This window comes from Rhincodon typus, chromosome 22, assembly GCF_021869965.1.
Source record: "Rhincodon typus isolate 14 chromosome 22, sRhiTyp1.1, whole genome shotgun sequence".
In the NCBI taxonomy this organism is placed as follows: domain Eukaryota; kingdom Metazoa; phylum Chordata; class Chondrichthyes; order Orectolobiformes; family Rhincodontidae; genus Rhincodon; species Rhincodon typus.
In genome coordinates this window covers 8,117,471-8,138,389 of record NC_063353.1, presented here as the reverse complement: position 1 = coordinate 8,138,389, position 20,919 = coordinate 8,117,471, and the positions used below count along the sequence as shown (strand labels likewise).

Sequence of the window (20,919 nt, the reverse complement as noted above, 5' to 3'; positions counted from 1 at the left end):
TGAAAGTACTTTGCCATTATACACAAGTGCTTCTCTTCATAATTTGCAAGACACAAGTTGCACTGGACTCACAGCGTTTAACTCCGTTTTCTCTCCACAGATGCTGCCTGAGCTGCAGGGTTTCTCCAGCAATCTCTGTGTTTGCTTCCAGCATCCTCAGTATTTGCTTTTATTCAAGTGCTCCTCTTTATTCAGATTTTTAGATTTTAGATTTTATTGTCACATATTCTCAAGTACAAGGAGTGCAGTGAAAAGTGTATAATGTCGTCACACAAGGTGTCATCTTAGGTATCAAGGTACAAAAAACTTTGGTACATAGTAAGAGAAACAGTGTAAAAAAGTTGAGCAGTACTTTATAGGATAAGTAGAAAAATAAAAAAATATGGTAATAGTTAATATTAAAGTTTTTCTTAATTTAAACTAGGAAAATAAAGGAATAAGTTAAAAGTTCATTTGGTTTAAAAGTTTGCCTGTTATGAGTACAGCAATCACAGACACATATATCACAGAAGACCTATTTTGCATCCCTCTTATGGACCTGTGTTGTTTCAGCTTGCTGAGGACACTGATTCTTGTAGTAAATCTCTTTCTTGGAATAGTTCACAGAGCAATTACTGCTTTCCCTTTGCTGATAGCTGCACAGTGACTGTTGCTAGGCATCCTTTAATGCAATGAGATGAGGCCTGGATTGCTTGAAGTATCTGAGGCAATGGTTCTACTGCAACAAAGTCAGCTTCTTGGATGTGATGTGTTTCATAGGAATGTTGCTGAGGTACGCTGGCTGGGCACAAGACTTGCTCGCACAGTTTATTTCTAAGTTATCAAACACTATAGCATTCAGCTAGTCAGCTGTTTATTACAGCACTGAATTGCTTTTTACTTCAGCAACACGGGAGGAGACAAAAGGCTTGGCAAATTAATTTCAAGGTGAGCCATGAAGGGGCCACTTTAAGCCTCATCGTCATTGTAGAGTATCTGTTCATTCAATCCATTTGAGCATCAAAGCAAAAGAAGGGTGGCAAGGTGGCTCAGTGGTTAGCACTGCTGCCTCACAGCACCAAGGACCTGGGTTCAATTCCACCTTTGGGCATCTGTGTGGGGTTTGCACATTCTTCCTGTGCGTTTGCTTGGGTTTCCTCCCACAGTCTAAAGATGTGCAGGTTAGGTGGATTGGCCGTGCTAAATTGCCCCATAGCATCAAGGGGTGTAGTGGCTAGCTAGCTAGCTAGGTAGGTTAGCCATGCTAAATGCAGGGTTACAGAGATGTTGGGCTGGGAGGGGAACTCTTCAGGGGGCCAGTGCTGACCTGATGGGCCAAATGGCTCCTATCTGCAAAGTAGGGATTCTAGGTCTATATCTCTGAAGTTGTAGCTACCTGAAATTAATGGCCCAAATATAATGAGACCACTGTACTATTTCTTGGAGTGTGGACCTGAGTGCCACTGTAAAGGCATTAAAACATGTGCAAGGTGTACCTTTCACACAATGTTGTCACTTTGGTCACTCATCACTTGTGTGGGCACCAACTATGTACAAAGAAAGACATGCATTTATTTAGGGTCTTCCTGCAATCTGTACACAGCAAGCTCCCTCATGCATCAAGCAGCCAGTCTGATTTTTGTGATGTTGATTGGAAGATGAATTTTGACCAGGACTCTGGGGAGAATTCAGATGTTCTTTGCTGGGATCTCCATTGTACAAAACCACTCCAGCGGCCCCATTCTCAGTTTTAAAGCAGAACATTGGGATCTGTTTTGTAACATAACTTTTAAGCTGCATTAGCCTGTCGTCCATTGGTGTTCCAAAACAGCAGCGTGTTCAGCGTAAGGACTGTTATTGAGGTGAACACATGATGTCTATCTCAAGTGGCTGTGCAACATGAAAGAAGGCATATGACTGTGGAAACTAGGTTAAGGTCAGATTTATATATGATTGCCTTTCAATCTAAAATTCATCTTTTGTTACAAAAAATGAAAAATAAAGTACTCGTTGTCAGGTACATTTTTAATTATCAAAGTTTCCAATTCTCTCATAATAGCACCTGTTTGTTATTCCAGCTAGTCCCACTTTTGGCTGTTTATTTACACACATGGCATACATGATCTTTTGTCTTGAGCGATGATCTCCATAGTATTTGCAACTTGTCCTTTTAAGCTTAATCTTTTGTTGCTTCTTCTTTGGAGACATGTTGCTTTCATCGCTAATGTTGCATGTAGGGTAAGGTGTAGACTCCTTTTCACCAGAATGGACTGACTCGAGCTATTTATCAACATAGCGCGCAGGTTTGTGTTGCTTGTCTCTGTTATACACAAACTCACCTGTTGTCCCATGTATACTGCGTGGCTGGCAAGGCCAGTGCATCAGCACATAGTTATCACTTCTTTGAGGATTAGGTTCTCTTCTCTTGGGGATCGTGCTGTCATTGGAGATTCTGTTAAGCCTAAGATAATTCCATCCTTAATTTGCTTGTCTTTTAGTTGTGCAAATTCACAAGGTTTCAGTGAGCTGAAGTAATGACTTTGTGTATTGATCAGTCGACTTTTGGTCTCCCTAATATTGATTACATACTGTCAATATGTTACATTCACTTGGGCTGAAAGTGTGCTTTCAAAGCTTTTAAAATTTCTGTCACATGTCTTCTCTCATTCAAGAGATTTCGCATGTGATGTATTTTGAAACAGCCTCTTCTCAACAGTGATAAAAGTGTTATTCATGGAAGAATTCCCAGTTCTGCCTGGTATCTCCAGTGATTTGAACAGGAGCTGGAATATGAAAGCTGCAGCCATTTTCTCTTCAGTCACGTTTATTTTTATTGTGATTTTTGTTTCTTTTTCAGTAGCAGCTCTGCAAGTTGTGCTTTGATTTCAGCTCTGTATGCTCGCCTCAGTGTCTCTTCTGACACAACGCAGCAGTGTGTTCAACCTGAGGACTTTATTGAAGTGAATTCAAAATGTCTGCTCTGTGCCTGTGTGTGCCTGTGTGTGTCTGTGTGTGTGTGTGTGTGCGCGCGCGTGTGTCTGTGTGTGTGCGTGCGTGCGTGTGTATATCACGGTAGGTGTCACATGACTGTGGCAGACTAGGACAGATCGGACACCTATCACTCCATCACAGAAGCCAACCTCCCATCCATGGACTCCATTTACACTTCTCATTGCCACGGAAAGGCTGCCAACATCATCGAAGACCTCTCCCACCCCAGTAATGCTCTTCTACAATCTCTTCCATCAGGCAGAAGATACAGAAGCTTGAACACACACACCAGCAGGTTCAAGAACAGCTTCTTCCTTGCTGTTATTAGACTGCTGAATGGACCCTGTTTTGAAGATAATGTTGATCTTGCTTGTGTGCACCTCCTGTGCAGCCATAACCTATATGCCTTACTCTGTCTAAGCATCCTATGATCTGTATCTCCTTGTTTGCTATGATCTGCCTGTACTGCTCACAAAACAAAGCTTTTTGCTGTACTTAGGTACATGTGACCATAATAAATCAAATCAAATCAATGTTACTGCTTGGCCATCTCTTGAGCAGCGTCTGCTACTTCACTTTCTCCTGCATGTAGGCAGTTCTCCATATGGGTGTACACCTCTCCTGGAGCCTTAAGGGAAGTATTTGGAGACTTTTGTTGAATGTTGTTTGGAGTAAGTGTATGTAAATCAAGTACCTGTGCTGGGAAATGGGTGAAATATGAAAAGTGAAAGTGTGATTATACAAATTAGAAAAGAAGTGACACATAATTCATATGAGGCTAATTGCTGTATCTCAGTTTCTACTGCTTATTTGAAGGGCAAGTTAGCATGCACTGGCTCACTTAAAATGCTATGCATGCAGCCACATTATTTTCGCTTCTGATTCATGTTCCTATACATTATTGATAAATTTTTGTCAGTACGGTTTTCTTTTTGGAGTTACCTTTCACACCTTACTAGCGTGTGCACACGTGTCCCGAGATACCTCTTCATGAAATTAAGATTTCAAATTTACATTCTTCATAAATCATCTAGTTCTCTCAGCTCCATTAACTTTTACAGACAATTACAGCAGAGGAAGAAAAACAAACTCCTCTCGCATTTTTCCTGAAGGCAAAAAAGATGTTATTTTCATAGTTTGCTGGTCACTGCTGCTGGAATGTCTTCATATTTAGTGAGGGAATGGTCTATGGTATGTCGTGGGATGGAGCAAAAATTAAGCAGTTGAAGTTAACAAGGTTTAATTGCAATTCTGGAGAAGTTAAAGCACAGAAGTTTACAAAGCACAGAGGAAATTTTTACATCGCTGGTAGCATACTTCCTTCTGACTCGGTATGCCGTACTCTAGAGACTTGAACACAATATCAGAGCTGACGCTCCATTGCATCACTGACTGAGTAATTATTCATTTATGTAAGGTTATGGTCAGGAAGTTTAGAGGGGGTGTAAGGAAAAATATTATCACCCAGAGGGTGTTGAGTATCTAAAACTCGCTGCCTGGAAGGATAAGAGAGGTGGGAGCCGTCACAACAACATTTAAGCAGTACCTTGATGATCACTTGAAGCACTGTAGCTGGATAGTGGGACTAGAGTAAATATGTGCTTGATGATAGGTGTGGACCTGATGGGCCAAAGGGCCTCTTTCCATGCTTTAAAATCTTTAGGATATGACGTCTAACTGAGGTGTCATCTGCTCTGTCACGACTGTAAGAAACAGCCTGCCTGACTATTCAATAAAGTCAGAAGTTGCACGACACCAGGTTATAGTCCAACAGGTTGATTTGAAATCACAAGCTTTTGAAGCACTGCTCCTTCATCAGGTAAAGTGAGCTTCGCCTGATGAAGGAGCAGCTTTCCCAAAGCTTGTGATTTCAAATAAACCCGTTGGACTATAACCTGGTGTCGTGTGACTTCTGACTGTCCATCCCAGTCCAACACCGGCAACTCCATATCATTGGCCACCATCGACACAATAAAAACTTGACTGATCTTTTTATTCTCTTGATTCTTCTTTGTGACCTGTCCCGGTGTGACCATAACCTTTAACTCCCTTATTCATTGACAGTCTATCTCATGTAGCCTTGAATATGCCCAATCCTCCACTGCAGTCTGTGGAAGAGAATTCCAAAGCCTAACGTAACTCAGAGAGAAGAAATTCCCCGTCATCACCGCCTAACATGAGAGACCCAATTGTAGACTCAGCCGACAAGAAAGAGCATCTCCTCAGCATTCATCACATGAAACCCTTCAGAATCTTACACGTTCCAATAAGATCACTCGGGGTGGAGTATATCCTAACTCTGCTCAACCTTTCCTTGTAAGACAAACTGCTTTATTCGACAAATCAGCTGAATGAATCTTCTTTGAACTGCTTCAAATACAAGTAGGTCAGAACTGTACATGTGTAAACAATTGGTCTCTTGATTGTACTAAGGGGAAGCGATGGCCTAGTGGTATTGTTACTGGACTGTTAATCCAGAAACATGATGTTCTGGGGACACAGGTTCAAATCCCACTGTGGCAGATGGTGGAATTTGAATTCATTAAAAAAAATCTGGAATTAAGAATCTGATGATGATGAATCCATCTGGTTCACTAATGTCCCTTAGGGAAGGAAGCTACCATCCTTATCTGGTCTGGCCTACATGTGACTCCAGACCCACAGAGATGTGGTTGACTCTTAACTGCCCTCTGGGTGATTTGGGATGGGTAATAAATGCTGCTAGGCTAGCAATACTCACATCCCATTAATGCATTAACAAAAAAACTAAGACTCCCCAGCTCAATCCTCCTTGAAGTGAATGTCTAAATAACACTTGCTTCCTAATTTTTATTTGTTTATGGGTTGTGCGTATCGCTGTCAAGATCAGCATTTGCTGCCCATCCATAATTGCCCACAGGACAGTTAAGAGACCCACATTGTTGGGGTCTGGAGTCAGAAACAGGCCACACCAGGAAAGGATGGCATTTTTTTTTCCATAAAGACTATAGTGAACCAAATGAGTTTTAATGACAATCAATAGTTGCCTTTAGACTTTGTTGTTGAAACTAGAATTGTATTGCTATAGTGGGATTCAAACCCGTAGCCCCAGGATATTAGCCTGGAGTTCTGGAATACGAGTCCAGTGACATTAACACTACACCATTGCCTGCCCATACTAGCTTTTTGTGATTCATTGTCAGCTGTATCCAGATGTCTCTGTTCCACAGCATTCTGCATTCTCCCTCTAAGTAATAATTTGCTTTTCGACTTCGCAAAGTGGTCAATCTCCTATTTTCCCACATCTGCCAAATTGTCATCCACTTACCTAGCCTACCTTTATCACTTATCCTCCTCACAATTTGCTTTCCTCCTTTCTTTGTATCTATCTGCAACAGAGTTCGCCCTCATCCGAGTCAGTATTTAATATTTTAAGCAATTTTTAAACAATGCTGATTGTTGTTTACTAACCTGAAAAAATAATTCATTTATCCTGCCCCCATTTCCTGAATCTCTAATTCAGTTTGGGTCTCCCATGTTAGATGATGACACAGAGGAATTAGCTAAAACTCTCTCCGTGCTGAAATATTACTCCCAACACAAGGAGTTCTTACTTTCTGCTCCAACCACTTGTGTGATGCGCTATCAAATTCCTTTTGGAAATCCAAATACACTGCATCTACTGACTCCCCTTTATCCACCTTGCTTTTACATCCTCAAAGAGCAACAATAAATTTGTCGAACATGATTCCTCTGTCACAAAAACCATATTGATTTTGCTTGACTGTGTTGTGATTTTCTAAATGTCCAGCTATTAGGTACTTAATAATTGCTTCCAGCATGTTCCCCTTGACCGATGTAGGTTTAATTGATCTATAGTTTCCTGCTTTCACTCTCCCTCCTTTTTTTCAATACCAAGGTTACGTTCATGATTTTCCAATCTGCTGGGACTTCCTAGAGGCTAGGGAAGATTACAACCAATGTATCCTATATCCCTACAGCCACTTCCTCTAAAGCCAGAGGAATGGGTCAACAGATGCAGGAGACAGATCAACCTTTAGACCCATTTGTTTTCTCATGACCTTTTCCCAAGTGATCGTAATTGTTTTAAGATCCTCCATTCTTTGTACCCCAATTTTCTAACATTCCTCAGATACTTTTGTGCCACAGTCTCACATTCTCAGGGACCAATTCACACTTCTATTTTTTTTTCCATTTCCTATACTTGCAGAAACTTTTATTCCAATTTTTTATATTACCTGCTAATTTTGCTTCATACTCTAGTTTTTCCCTTTCTTGGGCATCTTTTACTGGTTTCTACAGTTTCCCCTACCTTTAGCCCCATGACTAGCCTTTGCAGCATTGTAAATCTTTCTTTTCAATTCAATATACTCCTTAACTTCCTTAGTTAGACACTTTCACACATTCTTTCTTTCTCAATGGAATTTTTGTTGTGATAGATGATATATCTCCTTAAATGTCTGCCACTCTGCATCATCTGATCTTTTTTCCTATTTTCCTGATGGCATGGTGGCTCAATGGTTAGCCCTGCTGCCTCACAGCGTCAGGGACCTGGGTTCAATTCCAGCCTCAGCCAACAGCCTGCATGGAGTTTGCTCATTTTCCCCCTGTCTGCGTGGGTTTCCTCCCACAGTCCAAAGATGTGCAGGTTAGGTGGATTGGCTATGCTAAGTTGCCGATAGTGTCCAGGGATATGTATACTAAGTGGATTAGCCATGGGAAATGCAGGGTTAGAGGCATAGGGTGGCGGGGTGGGGATGGAGTGTATGTCTGTGTGGGATGCTTTTCAGAGGGTCGATGTGCACTTGATGGGCTTTTTTCCACACTATAGTGACTCTAGGATTCTAAATATCCATTCTACATCAACCAATTCTATCTTCATAACCTTTAAAATTATTAAAGACCAGTTTCAGACCTCCAAGTGAATGTGACATTCTAACATTTTATGATCACTCTGAATTAAAAGGATTCCTTTCTCTGAGTTCATTAATTAATTCCTGTCTCCTTACAAAAAGCATTCAAATTTAAAGTAGCGTATCCCCTGGTTGGATTCAGAATGTATTTATTGTTTGTTAGAGACTGTCTGGTTTAAAACTTAAAAAAAACCTGGCAGCTAACTGTCTATCAGCATTATTGGGTTTTTCTGCCAATCAGAATCCACTTGCCAATGAATCACTGTTCTTCTTCTGTCGTATAAATGTCAGTTTACCCCTTGAATTGGCATTCTTGTGAATTGTCCTGATGAGTGCAAGATGAAAGTCTCAACAAACTGTGTCCTTTTCTCAGTAGTGTTGAAGTTCTGTACAACCAAACAGCAACTTGCATTGTTATTTTTGGATACAATCCTAAATTTTATGGATCATTTTCCTGGTTTCTTTTGTCAATTTGATTTGTTCAATCTATATAAAGAGTAAAGTCCCTCATGACTACTTTAGTACCTTTCTTACATACTCCCATTATTTATTGATTTATATTCTGACCTACAGAGTAGGTACTATCAAGGGCCTATAAATGACTCCTACCAATGGCTTATTTCCTTTCCTTTTTCTTATCTCCACTCAAACTGATTCCACATTTTGATCCTCTGAATCCAGACCATTTCTCATTCCTGCACTGATTGACTCCTTTATTAACAGAGCTACACCACCACATTTCCTTTCTTCCTGAATGTCAAATTCCCTTCAATATTTATGTCCCATCCATGATCACATTGCAGCCGTGTCTCAGTTATGTTTATCCTATCATTAAGACTGTCAACAATTTCATGGTGTTGTTTTGAAAAAGATACTTTATAGTGTCTTAGAGGATATTTATTCCTCAATCAGCGTTTCTGGAACAAAAAAACATGATCTAGTCTCATATTTCATTGCAGCTTTTGTGGAGCCTCATTGCATACCAAATGCTGCCTGCTTCCTATATTGCCACATCCATTGTATTTCAGAAAGTATTTGATTTCTGCAGTGTGCTTTAAGATGTCTTGAGGCCATGGATGGTATTATATAACTACAGCCTTTCTTTCAAACTTATTTCCTAATGCCCTCTCCTGTGCCTTTTCTTGCTGATCTTTTCTAGGAATCATCATTGAGTTCACTAAATTGAAAGTGATCTGGCCTTGCAATAAATTCCAGATTAGTGTCCAGACTGTTTGACAAAAGCATTAGTCCACATATCGGAAAGATCTACATTAGGGTAGGTGTTTTATAGCATTGTTTCTGGGATAAGTTAGGCTGCAATGAAAAGATTTATACTGAGAATAATGGCTGACTGACAGTGATCATGCTAGCAAGGCTCTAATCTGATCAAATCATTTAGATGATGATGTTGTAAGCAACCTTTACCTGACCCCAACCTCCAAAATAAAATTACAGATTGACATTGCTGCAGGATATTATTTTCATATGATTTGTACGGCAAAGTTCAGTGCACAGCATGTGCAGGATAAATTCATTCTAATTTACCAGGCAGCTGCTTAAACAGGGCATGCTGTTGTCTGCTGTACTCCTTTTTGCTTGCAGTGATATCCAAACAGAACCATTAATGTCTGTGGTTCGATCACCACAGCATTATTAAATTCCGTTTGCAATTATAATGGGCAAACCATCAAAGGGCTGATTTTCCTCTCGCTCCTTTTAAGTATTTGGCTGCATACTGCGCACAAAGGATCAATTGGTTACAAACAGAGCTTCCCAGTTTATTGCTTTCCACCAGAAAGGGGAAGTTCTGCTCGAAACATGCACTGAATACGTAGCCAGCTCTTTTGGCATTCCTTCGCTTGGCTGCTTTAATCCAGGTGTAAATCTGTTTGCTTGAAATGGGTTTGCATTTGGATTAAAATAGTGGATTGAAGAATGTCACCTGTTGACTTTAAACAGACATGTGCAGCATTTTTTGTTATTGTCCCAGCCAGCACTTGAGGTATGTGAGGAAGATTTGCCTCCGAAACCCCTAAACTACCCAGTGAAATCCACTCATGGGGACACCCAATCAAAATAAACTCATGTCGTGAATTCATCCAATCACCAGCTGGCCCTTTCCCACATTTGCTGCTGATAGGCTCACTTTGTTTGGAGGAGTGAGGGGACGAGCAGCTATCAGCAGGAGTGGGAATGAGGAATAAGACCCCAGATGAAATGAGGACTGGTGAGTGAGGCCAGGGACCCAGAGAGGAGAGCTGTGGAGAAAGACTGAAGGGCTGGGGAGTTGCAGAGTGGACAGAGAGGAGCTAGGAGTCAGGAGGCTGGGATGAGGTCTTGAGGGGTTGAGGGGTTGGGGGGATGGGGGGAGGGTTGCGGAAGAGAGGAGCTGGGGAAGGCAGGAGAGTTTTTCCAACCAAGAAATAGACACCTAACCAGGAAGAGGAAAATTGAGGAAAATAATCTATTGCAAATTAATGTGGAATCTCTGGATAAAAACTGCAGCAATTCAGGAAACATATTGTGAGGGGTGGAAAATGTAATTAACACAATTGTAATAAACACTTTGTTACATGTATAATTTAATATTGAGCAGTTTTATTTCCTAAACGTTTGCATTTATTTGTTATCACATCACAAAGCATCTTACAAAATTATGAATCAATTGATATGCATTGGCTGTGTTAGATACAAATGTGCAATGTTTAGCTATGACCTCACCAGCCTGTAGAATGAGTGTTCAGGGTGATGGCTTTTTGTGTATAGAAGTGTATCATTTATTTTTAGAAAAGCATTTGTTTCTAACTTATGCTAGTTGTTGTGTACTGATTTAAATACCGTGGTATCTGGGAAGTAATGCTTTCTTTGGCTGGTGTTGCTTTATGCTGAATGGAATGGTGATGACTCTTGGGAACACTGATTAACTTCCATCATTGTACTTCTGTGAGAGTCCAAATCCCCACGTATATTAACATGAATATAGAAGGGATCATTGAAAGTAACTGCATCACCTAATGATGGAGTTAGTGAGATTGAGAAGGACCCCCAGGAAACCAAATGAAAAGCCCCTAAAGATCAAAAGGAGCACTCAAGAAATATCAAGATGAGGATTTGAAAAAGAAAATATTATTGTGAGCCCAGGTTCTAATCTAAATTTGTAAGATCTATGTGACTGTTAGTCGCAGCACTGACTGATGTCTGTATCAGTGACAGTGGAATATGTGTGAAATTGACAGTCATTTTCTTGTTGTTAAGCATTTTTTTTGTTGTTCTTTCAGATCCTGTCGCACTCTGAATGGGATCATAAGCGTGGCTACAGAGGATCACAGGTAGTATCCATAACAAATTATGCATAAAGAGAAGAAATGTTGCAAACTACTTTTGCTTCCAGTTCATTCTGTTGGAACAAATAATTCAGAAATAAGCCTACCTTTGAGGGCAATTTTTATTTTATTTTCTAGTTGTGCTAACTTTTCATGTTGCAATATGTTTGTTCTTCTTTCATGTTGGTGCCTTGGCTGAGTCTTAAATGATATAGCAATATAACACATGGTCATTTGTAGGAGTGCTGCTCTAATCAAATCAGTAATAGGCATGAAATAAATTGTTGCTTCCTCAAAATTGTAATATGTGGAGAGTTTTTCTTGTTTTGTTTCGTTTGCCTACTGAATGATGCAACAAGCCCCTTAAGTTATCTTCTTACTCCTATCTCATCCAAGCTCTTGATGTATTGGGAAAAGATGGAATATGACTTGAGAAATGGTAGCCAGTAGACTCCAAACTGTTGTTCAAACTGTCAAATTCTGCTCTAGATTAATGCTTTACCAATGATTTGCAAGAGTTGGTAGCACTGTTAATTATTTGGAGCATTTTTTAAAAATGGGATGTCTCTCTTATATTAAAAATCCTCAAGAATGACCGCAATGAATGTTTTAGAACTTTCTTCTGTGAATTTCATTTGGGTTAGAGAGATGATCATGGAACTTTGCTATAATTGTGTTATGCGGGGTTGCAACTGTTATTTAGAATTGAGGAGTGATCTGATATTTACTGCCCCATCTCGCACGTCACTCTGTGTTTACTAAATTGTTGCTCCCATCTGAATTCAAGCATATGAAGAAGCTTTGTTTCAATATCTCAGCTCTGAGAAATGTTTCATCATGTAAAGGTGTAACCAATACTTGACAGTAGACTGGTTCCGTATTCTGTCCCTGTCACTTCAGTCACAATTATGCCAGCTCTTACCTCCCTACTGATGGTACAAAAGGTATGCAAATGTTTGACTCTCAAATAAAGTTATTTCTCCTCTCTCTTTTGGCCTCAGAAAAAGTCAGTTTAATATGCCAGCAAGTATAACTACTGATTGTCCAAAACAATATAAACTCTCAGCAAATGAATTCCAATTGTCCTTCGCTGCTTTATCGAGACGAGCCATGCACGTATCTAAATGTTGTCTGATAGAGAACCTGGAAACTGAACCAAATATTGCAATTCTGATCTAACCATCATCAAATCTGTGAACTTCACCATCCTGAAGAATAAAAGCTGCAGGGTCATGACAACACCATTACCTGCAGGTTCTCTTCCAAGTCCATTGTAATGATTTGGACATATATCTCTGTTCCCTCATTGTCATGGAACTTCCTATCTGACAGCATTGAGGGGCCATCTTCGCCAGTAGCTCAAAAAGGTGGCTTACTACTACCTACTTTAGGTATGGGCAATAAATGTTGTGCTGGCAAGTGATGCCCACATCCCATTAATTTTTTTTTTTAAGTTTTTGGTTCTGAGGTGATGTGGAGGTGTGGTGTTGGACTGGGATGGACAAAGCCAGATGTCACACAACACCAGGTTATCGCCCAAAAGGTTTACTTGAAATCACAAGCTTCCAGAACATTGCTCCTTCATCAGGTGAAGTCACCGAAAGCTTGTGATTTCAAATAAACCTGTTGGACTATAGCCTGGTGTGGTGTGATGTCTGACTTTATTCTGAGGTGGTAAACACATCATCATGTTTAAAATAAATAATGGTATCTATGCTGTTGGAACAGCAGTTCCCAAGTTCACCTGTGCCCCCACACAGCAACAGTAACGGTCCAAGTTTTCTAAGGTAGAACACTGCCATCACTTCATAAGTTAATCAAGTAAAGCTGTGTACAACTGTCCATTAAATGTGTGTTTACCACATCTGTGATTTGGAGGTTGACTAGACAGCTATCCTGCACTAGAGACAATTATTACGAGTGAGACTGCGACAAATGAGCAGTTTTGCTGAGAAGGGACCACTTTGAGACTGTGTTGCTGCCACTGGTCGTCTTTTCTAATCAACCTGTTCAGAAATGTTGTTACACACCTCTGGAGCAGGCGGGACTTGAACAATGGCCTCCTGGCTCAGAAGTAGATCCTTGTCTCTAACCTTTTAAGCAAAACTACAATCGGGTTAGTTAGCCCTGACGTCCTCTTTTCTATGTTGAGTCTAAGGGCCTACACAATTAGCAATGGTAGATAACAAACCATTATTGATATATAACAAAAAGGGGCACTTACCTGTAATTTACTGAATGGAAGCAATAGATAGAAGTTACCTTGGCTAGTTAGGCATAATTATAAAGACTATCATGACATGTCTGTCTCCATTGAGACCTCATGCTAAGACTGCTTCTCCTGAAGCCCATATCTTGTGTAACATCATCAGTTTTGTGTGGAGTTTGATGAATGGAACTGTAACAAAACACCTTGACTTTTATATTCCATTCTCCTTGGAATAAACCACAGCATTGCATTTGCTTTTTTAACCAGTTGTTCTGCCTGCGTACTAACATTGTCATAGCTGACTGCATTCTTGCAAATCACTGTGTAACATTGCCTGTCTAACTGGAACTATAAAGGCTCCCCATTTATTAACCAAACTTTTGCTAAACATATGGTAATACTCGGGAGTTCCAGCCTCACTCATCACTTAATGTAACAAATACTGGTGTGTATGACATAGTAAGGTGTAACATGTTTGTTTCATTGTCATTACTTATTGTTGGAAAGCATTGCAAAGTAGCATTGGTAATGTCACTGGACTTAAACCATTAACACTGTTTTGTGTCCACCCGCTGAGTTTCTCCAACAATTTCAGGTTTTGCTTGTGTCAAATCTCCAGCATCCACAGTTCTTTATTTTATTATCTTGGTAAAATCTTCTTTGCCTTGCCTTCTAGTGATTAGCCTTGGCTCAGTGGCAGCGTTCTTGTTGCTGAACATGAGTTCAAGGATTACTCAACAAGACTTGAGCAAATACCCCTAGGCCTCTGTTTCACTTTTAGGCTGGAATGGTATTGTATTTTGGATAAGCTGTTAAGCTGAGCCTTTCAGGTGGACATGGAAGATCCTACAGGGAAAAGCAAGGGAGTTCCCAGGATAGCTAGCCAACACTTATTGCTCAGTCAACACTCACAGTGGATGATCTGGTCATTTATTTAACTGTTGTTTGTGGAGCTCACTGTGCACAATGTAGTCTACTGCATTGGCAACAGTGACTACAAGTCAAAAGTATTTAATTGGCCATAAAGTGCTTTTGGGCATCACAGGGTTATGAAATGTACAATATAAGCAAGTTCTTTCTTTCCTTCTTTGTAAGAATATTTTTCTTCCATTTGGTTTGGCATAGTTTTTGTCTTTATAACTTCATGTGTCGATAGTGTTACCATTTTCTTGTGTTTCGTATTTCCCTGGGGGAGGGAGGGGGAAGAAAGAAGGCATTTCTGCTTTCCACAATGAAACTGGATATTTCCACATGGATGTTTTGTGTTGAGTTTGTGCAGCTGCTGAGTACAGAACCTAAGCTAACACTGGTGCAGCAATGTCACTGAAGTGTTAGACCAAGGCACTGTCTACAGGTGGCTTCAACAGAAATTTCAATGGGGCACAAAGAGGAGCAAGACCTTTCTCTTTGGTACCCCAGCCAACATTCACCTCTCAAACACCACCACCACTTAATAATCAAATTAATTGCATCTCTGTGGGCTTTAGATATAGCTATGTACAAAATTAACTGCCGCATTTTACTGCCTTTACTTCAGGAGTATTTTTTTGTTTAATCTGTGTAATGAGTCATAGAGATGTATAGCATGGAAACTGACCCTTGTGTCCAGCTCATCCATGCTGACCAGATATCCTAAAACAATCTAGTCCCATTTGACAGCATTTGGCCCATATCCCTCAAATCCCTTCCTATTCATATACCCATCCGGATGCCTTTTAAATGTTGTAATTGTACCAGCCTCCACCACTTCTTGTGGCAGCTCATTCTATACACACACCATCTTCTGTGTGAAAAAGTTGCCCCATAGGTCCATTTTAAATCCTTTCCCTCTCACCCTAAACTTATGGCGCCTCATTTTGGACTCCCCTACCTTGGGGAAAAGACCTTGTCTATTCATCCTATCCATGCCCCTCATGATTTTATAAACCTCTAAGGTCACCACTCAGCCTCCAACGCTCCAGGGAAAATAGGCCCAGCATATTCAGCCTCTCCACACAGCTCAAACCCTCCAACCCGGCAATATCCTTGTAAATCTTTTCTGAACCCTTTCAAGTTTCACAGCATCCTTCCTATGGGGCTTTGGTATGAAATTCTTCATAAACCTTGGTTTTATATTTCTGTAGCACAAGACATATATTCTTTTTGTCTCCACATCTCTCTGCCTCTCATGCTCGTAGTTTGCACCAGGAGTCAGCTGGTTTGGAGAAATGGTGGCACAGTGGTAATTTTTTTGGCATTGTAATCCAGGGACCTACACAAATGCTATCAGGCTGGGTTCAAATCCCACACAGCAGCAAATGAAATTTTAGTTCCATGGGTATGTTTGGGATATAATGCTAGTCTCCATAATGACTATAATTACAATCAGTTGTTGTAGCAACCCATCTGGTTCCCTAAAGTCCTTTAGGGAGGGAAGTCTGCCATCCTTATTTGACCTACACGTGACTCCAGTTGACTGCTAATTGCTCTCTCATATAGCAAAGCAAGCTGAACAGCTGAAGTGTAATAAAGAATGGGCCATAAATACCGACCTTGAATGCGATTCCCATATCCCATTAAACAATAAAGGAGAATAATATCAGAGGTACTCTGATCAAGGTCAACCCAACCAAGACAAGATGTAGTACTAGATAAGTTTAATGTTCCCTTTATATAACGTGCATCGGTTTTCCCTGAAACCAGTGATTCGAACTTTAGCATGTAAGTGAAGCTCCTGAGGTCTTCAATTCCTAACTAATTTAGACAGATTTGCCTAAGTGAGCAGTGGCCCCCTCCAACTCAATTTTATTTCATCCTCTCTCTCTTTCCCTACCATTCCCTTTTCTTGGTGTTTCACTGCCCCTGGTGGACAGTGAGGGTAATTCATTAATTGGAGATGCAGGTAATTTGCTGGAGGATTATTGCAAAATAACTGAGCAGTGGCCTCACTCCTAGTCAATTAGGAAGGAAATTCAGCCCCTAATCTTGGAGGATTCAGCAAACAGAGCGCCATAAAAATATGCAGGCTGACTGGAATTAAGGCCCCTGTACTTGCATGTGATGTAGATAGTAACTGTGGTGCTGCCTATGCCAGGGAATCAATGGATGGGCACAAACATGCATAATAACCAGTGGAATGATGTGTATGCCCCTTTCTGTGCGATACCTGTGTTCTGGAACTGTATGTCCCTGCTGTGGAGACTGGGGTGTCTCACCTGGCTCAGTATTGTGGCCTTCAAACATACCATTGGGATGAAAGTGGGAATTTCCTATGGTATTTCAGTGGATGTCCCAGTCTTTTCACATCGGAGGCCTTACATGACAGTAGCAAAGGCTTCAGCTCAAAACAAAGCAAATATCAAATCCTGTTTAAAGTTGAAGAATCTAAGTCCCTCTACTGTAAACTTGCTGCCCACAACCAGTGGCTCAGTGGTTAGCAGTGCTCCCTCACAGCGCCAGGTACCCAGGTTCGATTCCACCTTCGGGCGACTGTCTGGAGTTTGCACACTCTCCCCGTGTCTACGTGGGTTTCTTCCGGGTGCTCTTGTTTTCTCTCATAGTCCAAAGATGTGCAGGCTAGGTGGATTAGCCACAGGAAGTGCAGGGTTACAGGGATAGCGTAGGGGGCGTAGGCCTGGGTGGGATGCTCTTCGGAGGGTCGGTGCAGACTCGATGGGCCAAATGGCCTACTTCCATACTGTAGGGATTCTATGATTACCATCTGAAGTAAGTTCACATATGCTGATTCTTATTTTCATCCCAACTCTATCACAGTGGTAAAGAACAAACATCAATTGGTATCCAACTGAAATCTGACTTAATTACAGCAATTCTAAAGGAGTTTTAAAATAGCACAAGAGCAAAATTATCTGAAATTAAAGCCTGTTAACATGATTAGCAAGAAAAGACTTCTGAATATTTGTGGACTGTTAAACTTTACCAAGGCCCCAAGGAGCAGTTTGTACCATTATCAACCTTACAATTGATAAACTTCCTGTGCTACTGGTTTGGATTGGTAGAATTTTTCAAAAAGCATCTGTGCCGCCTAAGTACTGGACAATAAATGTTTCTAACAAGAGAGAATTAAATCCTATCCCCTTGACATGCAATGAGATTGCCATCTCTGAATGCCCCATCATTAAGATCCTGGAGGTAGTAACTGACCAGAAACTGAATGGAATCAGTCTTTTTAAATGCAGCGGTTACAAGAGCAGGCCAGATCCTAGGAATTTGGTAGCAATTAACTCAATTCTTGACTCTCCAAAGCCTGTCCATTATTTACAGTGCATTTGTTAGGAAAATGATGAAAGATTTTCCATTTTCCTGGGTGTTAACCACTAACAACACTCATGAAACCCAAATCCCCCTCCCCATTTTCTGATGAAGGGTCTAGGCCCGAAACGTCAGCCTCTCTGCTCCTATGATGCTGCTTGGCCTGCTGTGTTCATCCAGCCCTGCACCTTGTTGTCTCGGATTCTCCAGCATCTGCAGTTCCTACTATCTCTCACCCAGAACGAAGTAGCTTGCTTGATTAGCACACCTTAAACATTTCCTCTCTCCACAACCGACATACAGTGGCAACAGTGTGCACTGTCACAAGATGCACTGTGGTGGCCCATCAAGCTTCCTTCAATAGTACCTTCAGCTTGGCATAAAACATTGCAAGTAACATTCGAGCCACACAAATGGCAAAGACCATCTCCAAAAGGAAACAATCTAATCATCACCCCTGAACACTCAATCGTGTTACTATCACGGAATCTCCCACCATCAACATCCTGATGGTTACCATTGACCAGAAACTGATCTGGACTAGCCATATAAAGGCAATTAATACAAGGGCAGGTCAGAAGCTAGGAATACTTCAGCGCGTAACTCACCTCCTGATTTCCCAAAGCCTGTCCACCATCTAGAAGGCACAAGTCAGGAAAAATCTTTTATCGATGTAAAAATGTCATGTCTCAAGCCAGCTACATTTTAATGGTATTTTCACTATGGAACATGATTCAGAGACAATATAATTGAGCTGTATTAAACACATAGGAGCCATATGGGGCAGCACGGTGTCTGTGCTTAGCACTGCTGCCCCACAGCGCCAGGGACCCAGGTTTCATTCCAGCATCTGGTGACTGTCTGTGTGGAGTTTGCACGTTCTTCCTGTGTCTGCGTGGGTTTCCTCCAGGTGCTCCAGTTTCCTCCCACAGTCCAAAGATGTGCAGGTTAGGGTGGATTGGCTGAGCTAAATAGCCCATAGTGTCCAGGGATGTACAGACTAGGTGGGTAAGCCATGGGAAATGCACGGTTGCAAGGATAGGGAGAGGGGTGGGATGGTCTTCGGAGGGTCGATGAGCATGTGATGGGTCAAATGGGCCTGCTGCAGGGATTCTCTGACTCTTTCTTACGTGGATGAGCACAGCTCCAAGAAGATTGACACCACCCAGAAATGCCTTCTTGCATGATGTGTGAGAGGATTTCACATCTCAGTTTTAAATGAGAGTCCCCTTATTCTGTAACCATATCGCCTCGTTTGAGATTCCCCTGCTGGTGGAAACATCTTCTGGGATTGAAGTCACTGAGGAATTAGTGAGCCGGGTGAGGAAGAATATGTGACTAAGGAGAGTTACTGCAATGGCGTGAAGTAAACTTTCTTGCTAATCATGGATCTGCTCCTTCAAAGTGACAAATTATTAAGACCAGACAAGGAACTGAAAACTGGGTTACTTAGAGAGAGTGCTGATAACCTGGGCTGTGAGAATTTGATCAAATCCCGATAGATCTTCGCTTGTTGGTGACGCGATGGAGTGTTTGTCAACACCTGGCGAACAACCCCATTGTGCTTTTTGCATTTGGAGACATTGATAACCATCAGCGAAAGCAGCAACAATGCTTCAGTGATCACAAGAACAAAGTACACAAGTGACATGTGATTGATAAAGCGGTTCTGGCAACAACGTAGGAGCAGAGTTGGATACTTTCTGGCTCAGTTACTTCCGACATCTGTGGGCGTAATATAGACCTGTTGCAATCATGGCACAGTAGCTTTGAGACATCTTGCAGTAAAGTCTTTAAAGTTAGAGTACAAGGAAGCTAACCAGTTGCACAAGCGTAGGGAATGCAAACACCTTCCTGGCTACATGTGAGGCACATTTGTCCCACTGCTGGAGCGACAAGGTTGCTATTATCTATTGACTGAATTCATTTGAGCGTGCACAAGCAAAGAAATAAAGAATTATTTGTGCCATTGTTCTCGAGGTGTGCTACCTGTGGTTGAGGTGAGAGGGGGTGGGACAACGGAATTGAACATTGTGTCGGGAGCCTGGAGATGAATATAATTTAGAGAAAAGTACATTCCAGAAGAATCGAGAACATTTTGTGTTTTTGAGTCTAACACTACAAGGCAAAGAAAGGCTTCTTCTGAAACTGCGAGCTGAAAAGAGCGATTCATGGAAAGGCACTTGTGGACGATAGCTTTGCGTTTCGCGCTTCATATTTCACACTTTACCAACTAGCCATCAGCCAAGGTTTTGGTTATGACTTGGATGAGCGTTTAGCTTGGACTTGGTCAACCCTGAGGTGCCTCCCAGCAGCTTGATCATTTTGGGGCTCAGTATCGCTAACTTTTCACAGAACAAGGGAGAGAAATAACTTTCTCCACTTTTGCTGCAGAAGTGCTAATGAAACCGTGGGAGTCCACAGTGCTGAAATGATTTGTGAGAAAGCAAATTTTATTGCCTAAATGAAGCGACACAGCCAATTAGAACACAAGTGCAAAAATGATTCTTTATCATTTCTCAAACTGTTTGTGAGCCACTTAACAGCTGTAAGCATCAGAATTAGTAGTCCAACAGTAGAACGTGTGTTTGTTGGAAAACATTTCTGAAGTTTGCTGAAGTCATGTTGTTACTCATTTTCCTTGGTCACTGGCAAAGTCAGAATTTGTTGCCCTTGAGCTGTGAATACATTTTTAGGTCATTTCAGAGGGCAGTTGAGAGTCAACTGCATTGCTGTGGGTTTGGAGTCACAAATAGGCCAGACCAGGTGATGTCCCTAAAAGGAATTAGTGAGCCAGCTGGCGTCGTTTTTTTACAATCAATGATATTTTTTGTGGCACCATTACTAAGACCAGTTTTCAATTCTGGATTTTTGGTTTTTAAGAGAAAATAGCACTTAAAATTTCAACAGTCCGGTCTCATGTTCCAATGCACCAGAGCCAGGATCCTCTGTCGGATGGCAAACATTACGCCAACAGCCTGGACTGTACCACCGATATTGTGGGTTCATTTGCCCCTTGGAGAGACAGAGAATGACAGGCTTTCTGAGGGATGGAAGTCGCTGGCACAGTTATTACTGTTGGTGCTGGTCCGAGGAGAAGATGACCCATTGCCTGTGCCAAAACAGGGTGCCCATTTACCACCCCCCCCCCCCCCCCCCCCCCCCCCCCCCCCCCACCCCACAACACGCGCCAAGGACACCAACCGCACACGTACTGGTTTTTTGGGTGAGCCCCCCGGCCGCACGCTCCGCG

At 41.5% G+C, this 20,919-nt stretch overlaps 1 protein-coding gene across 1 annotated transcript in view; it reads left to right on the top strand.

Annotated features, from left to right (window-relative positions):
- pde3a (phosphodiesterase 3A, cGMP-inhibited) overlaps positions 1-20,919 on the top strand; it is a 453,119-nt gene that overhangs the window by 233,470 nt on the left and 198,730 nt on the right. The window contains exon 2 of the mRNA XM_048610478.1: positions 11,162-11,212. Coding sequence (XP_048466435.1) covers positions 11,162-11,212 — 51 coding nt within the window. The remainder of the gene's footprint in view (positions 1-11,161; positions 11,213-20,919) is intronic.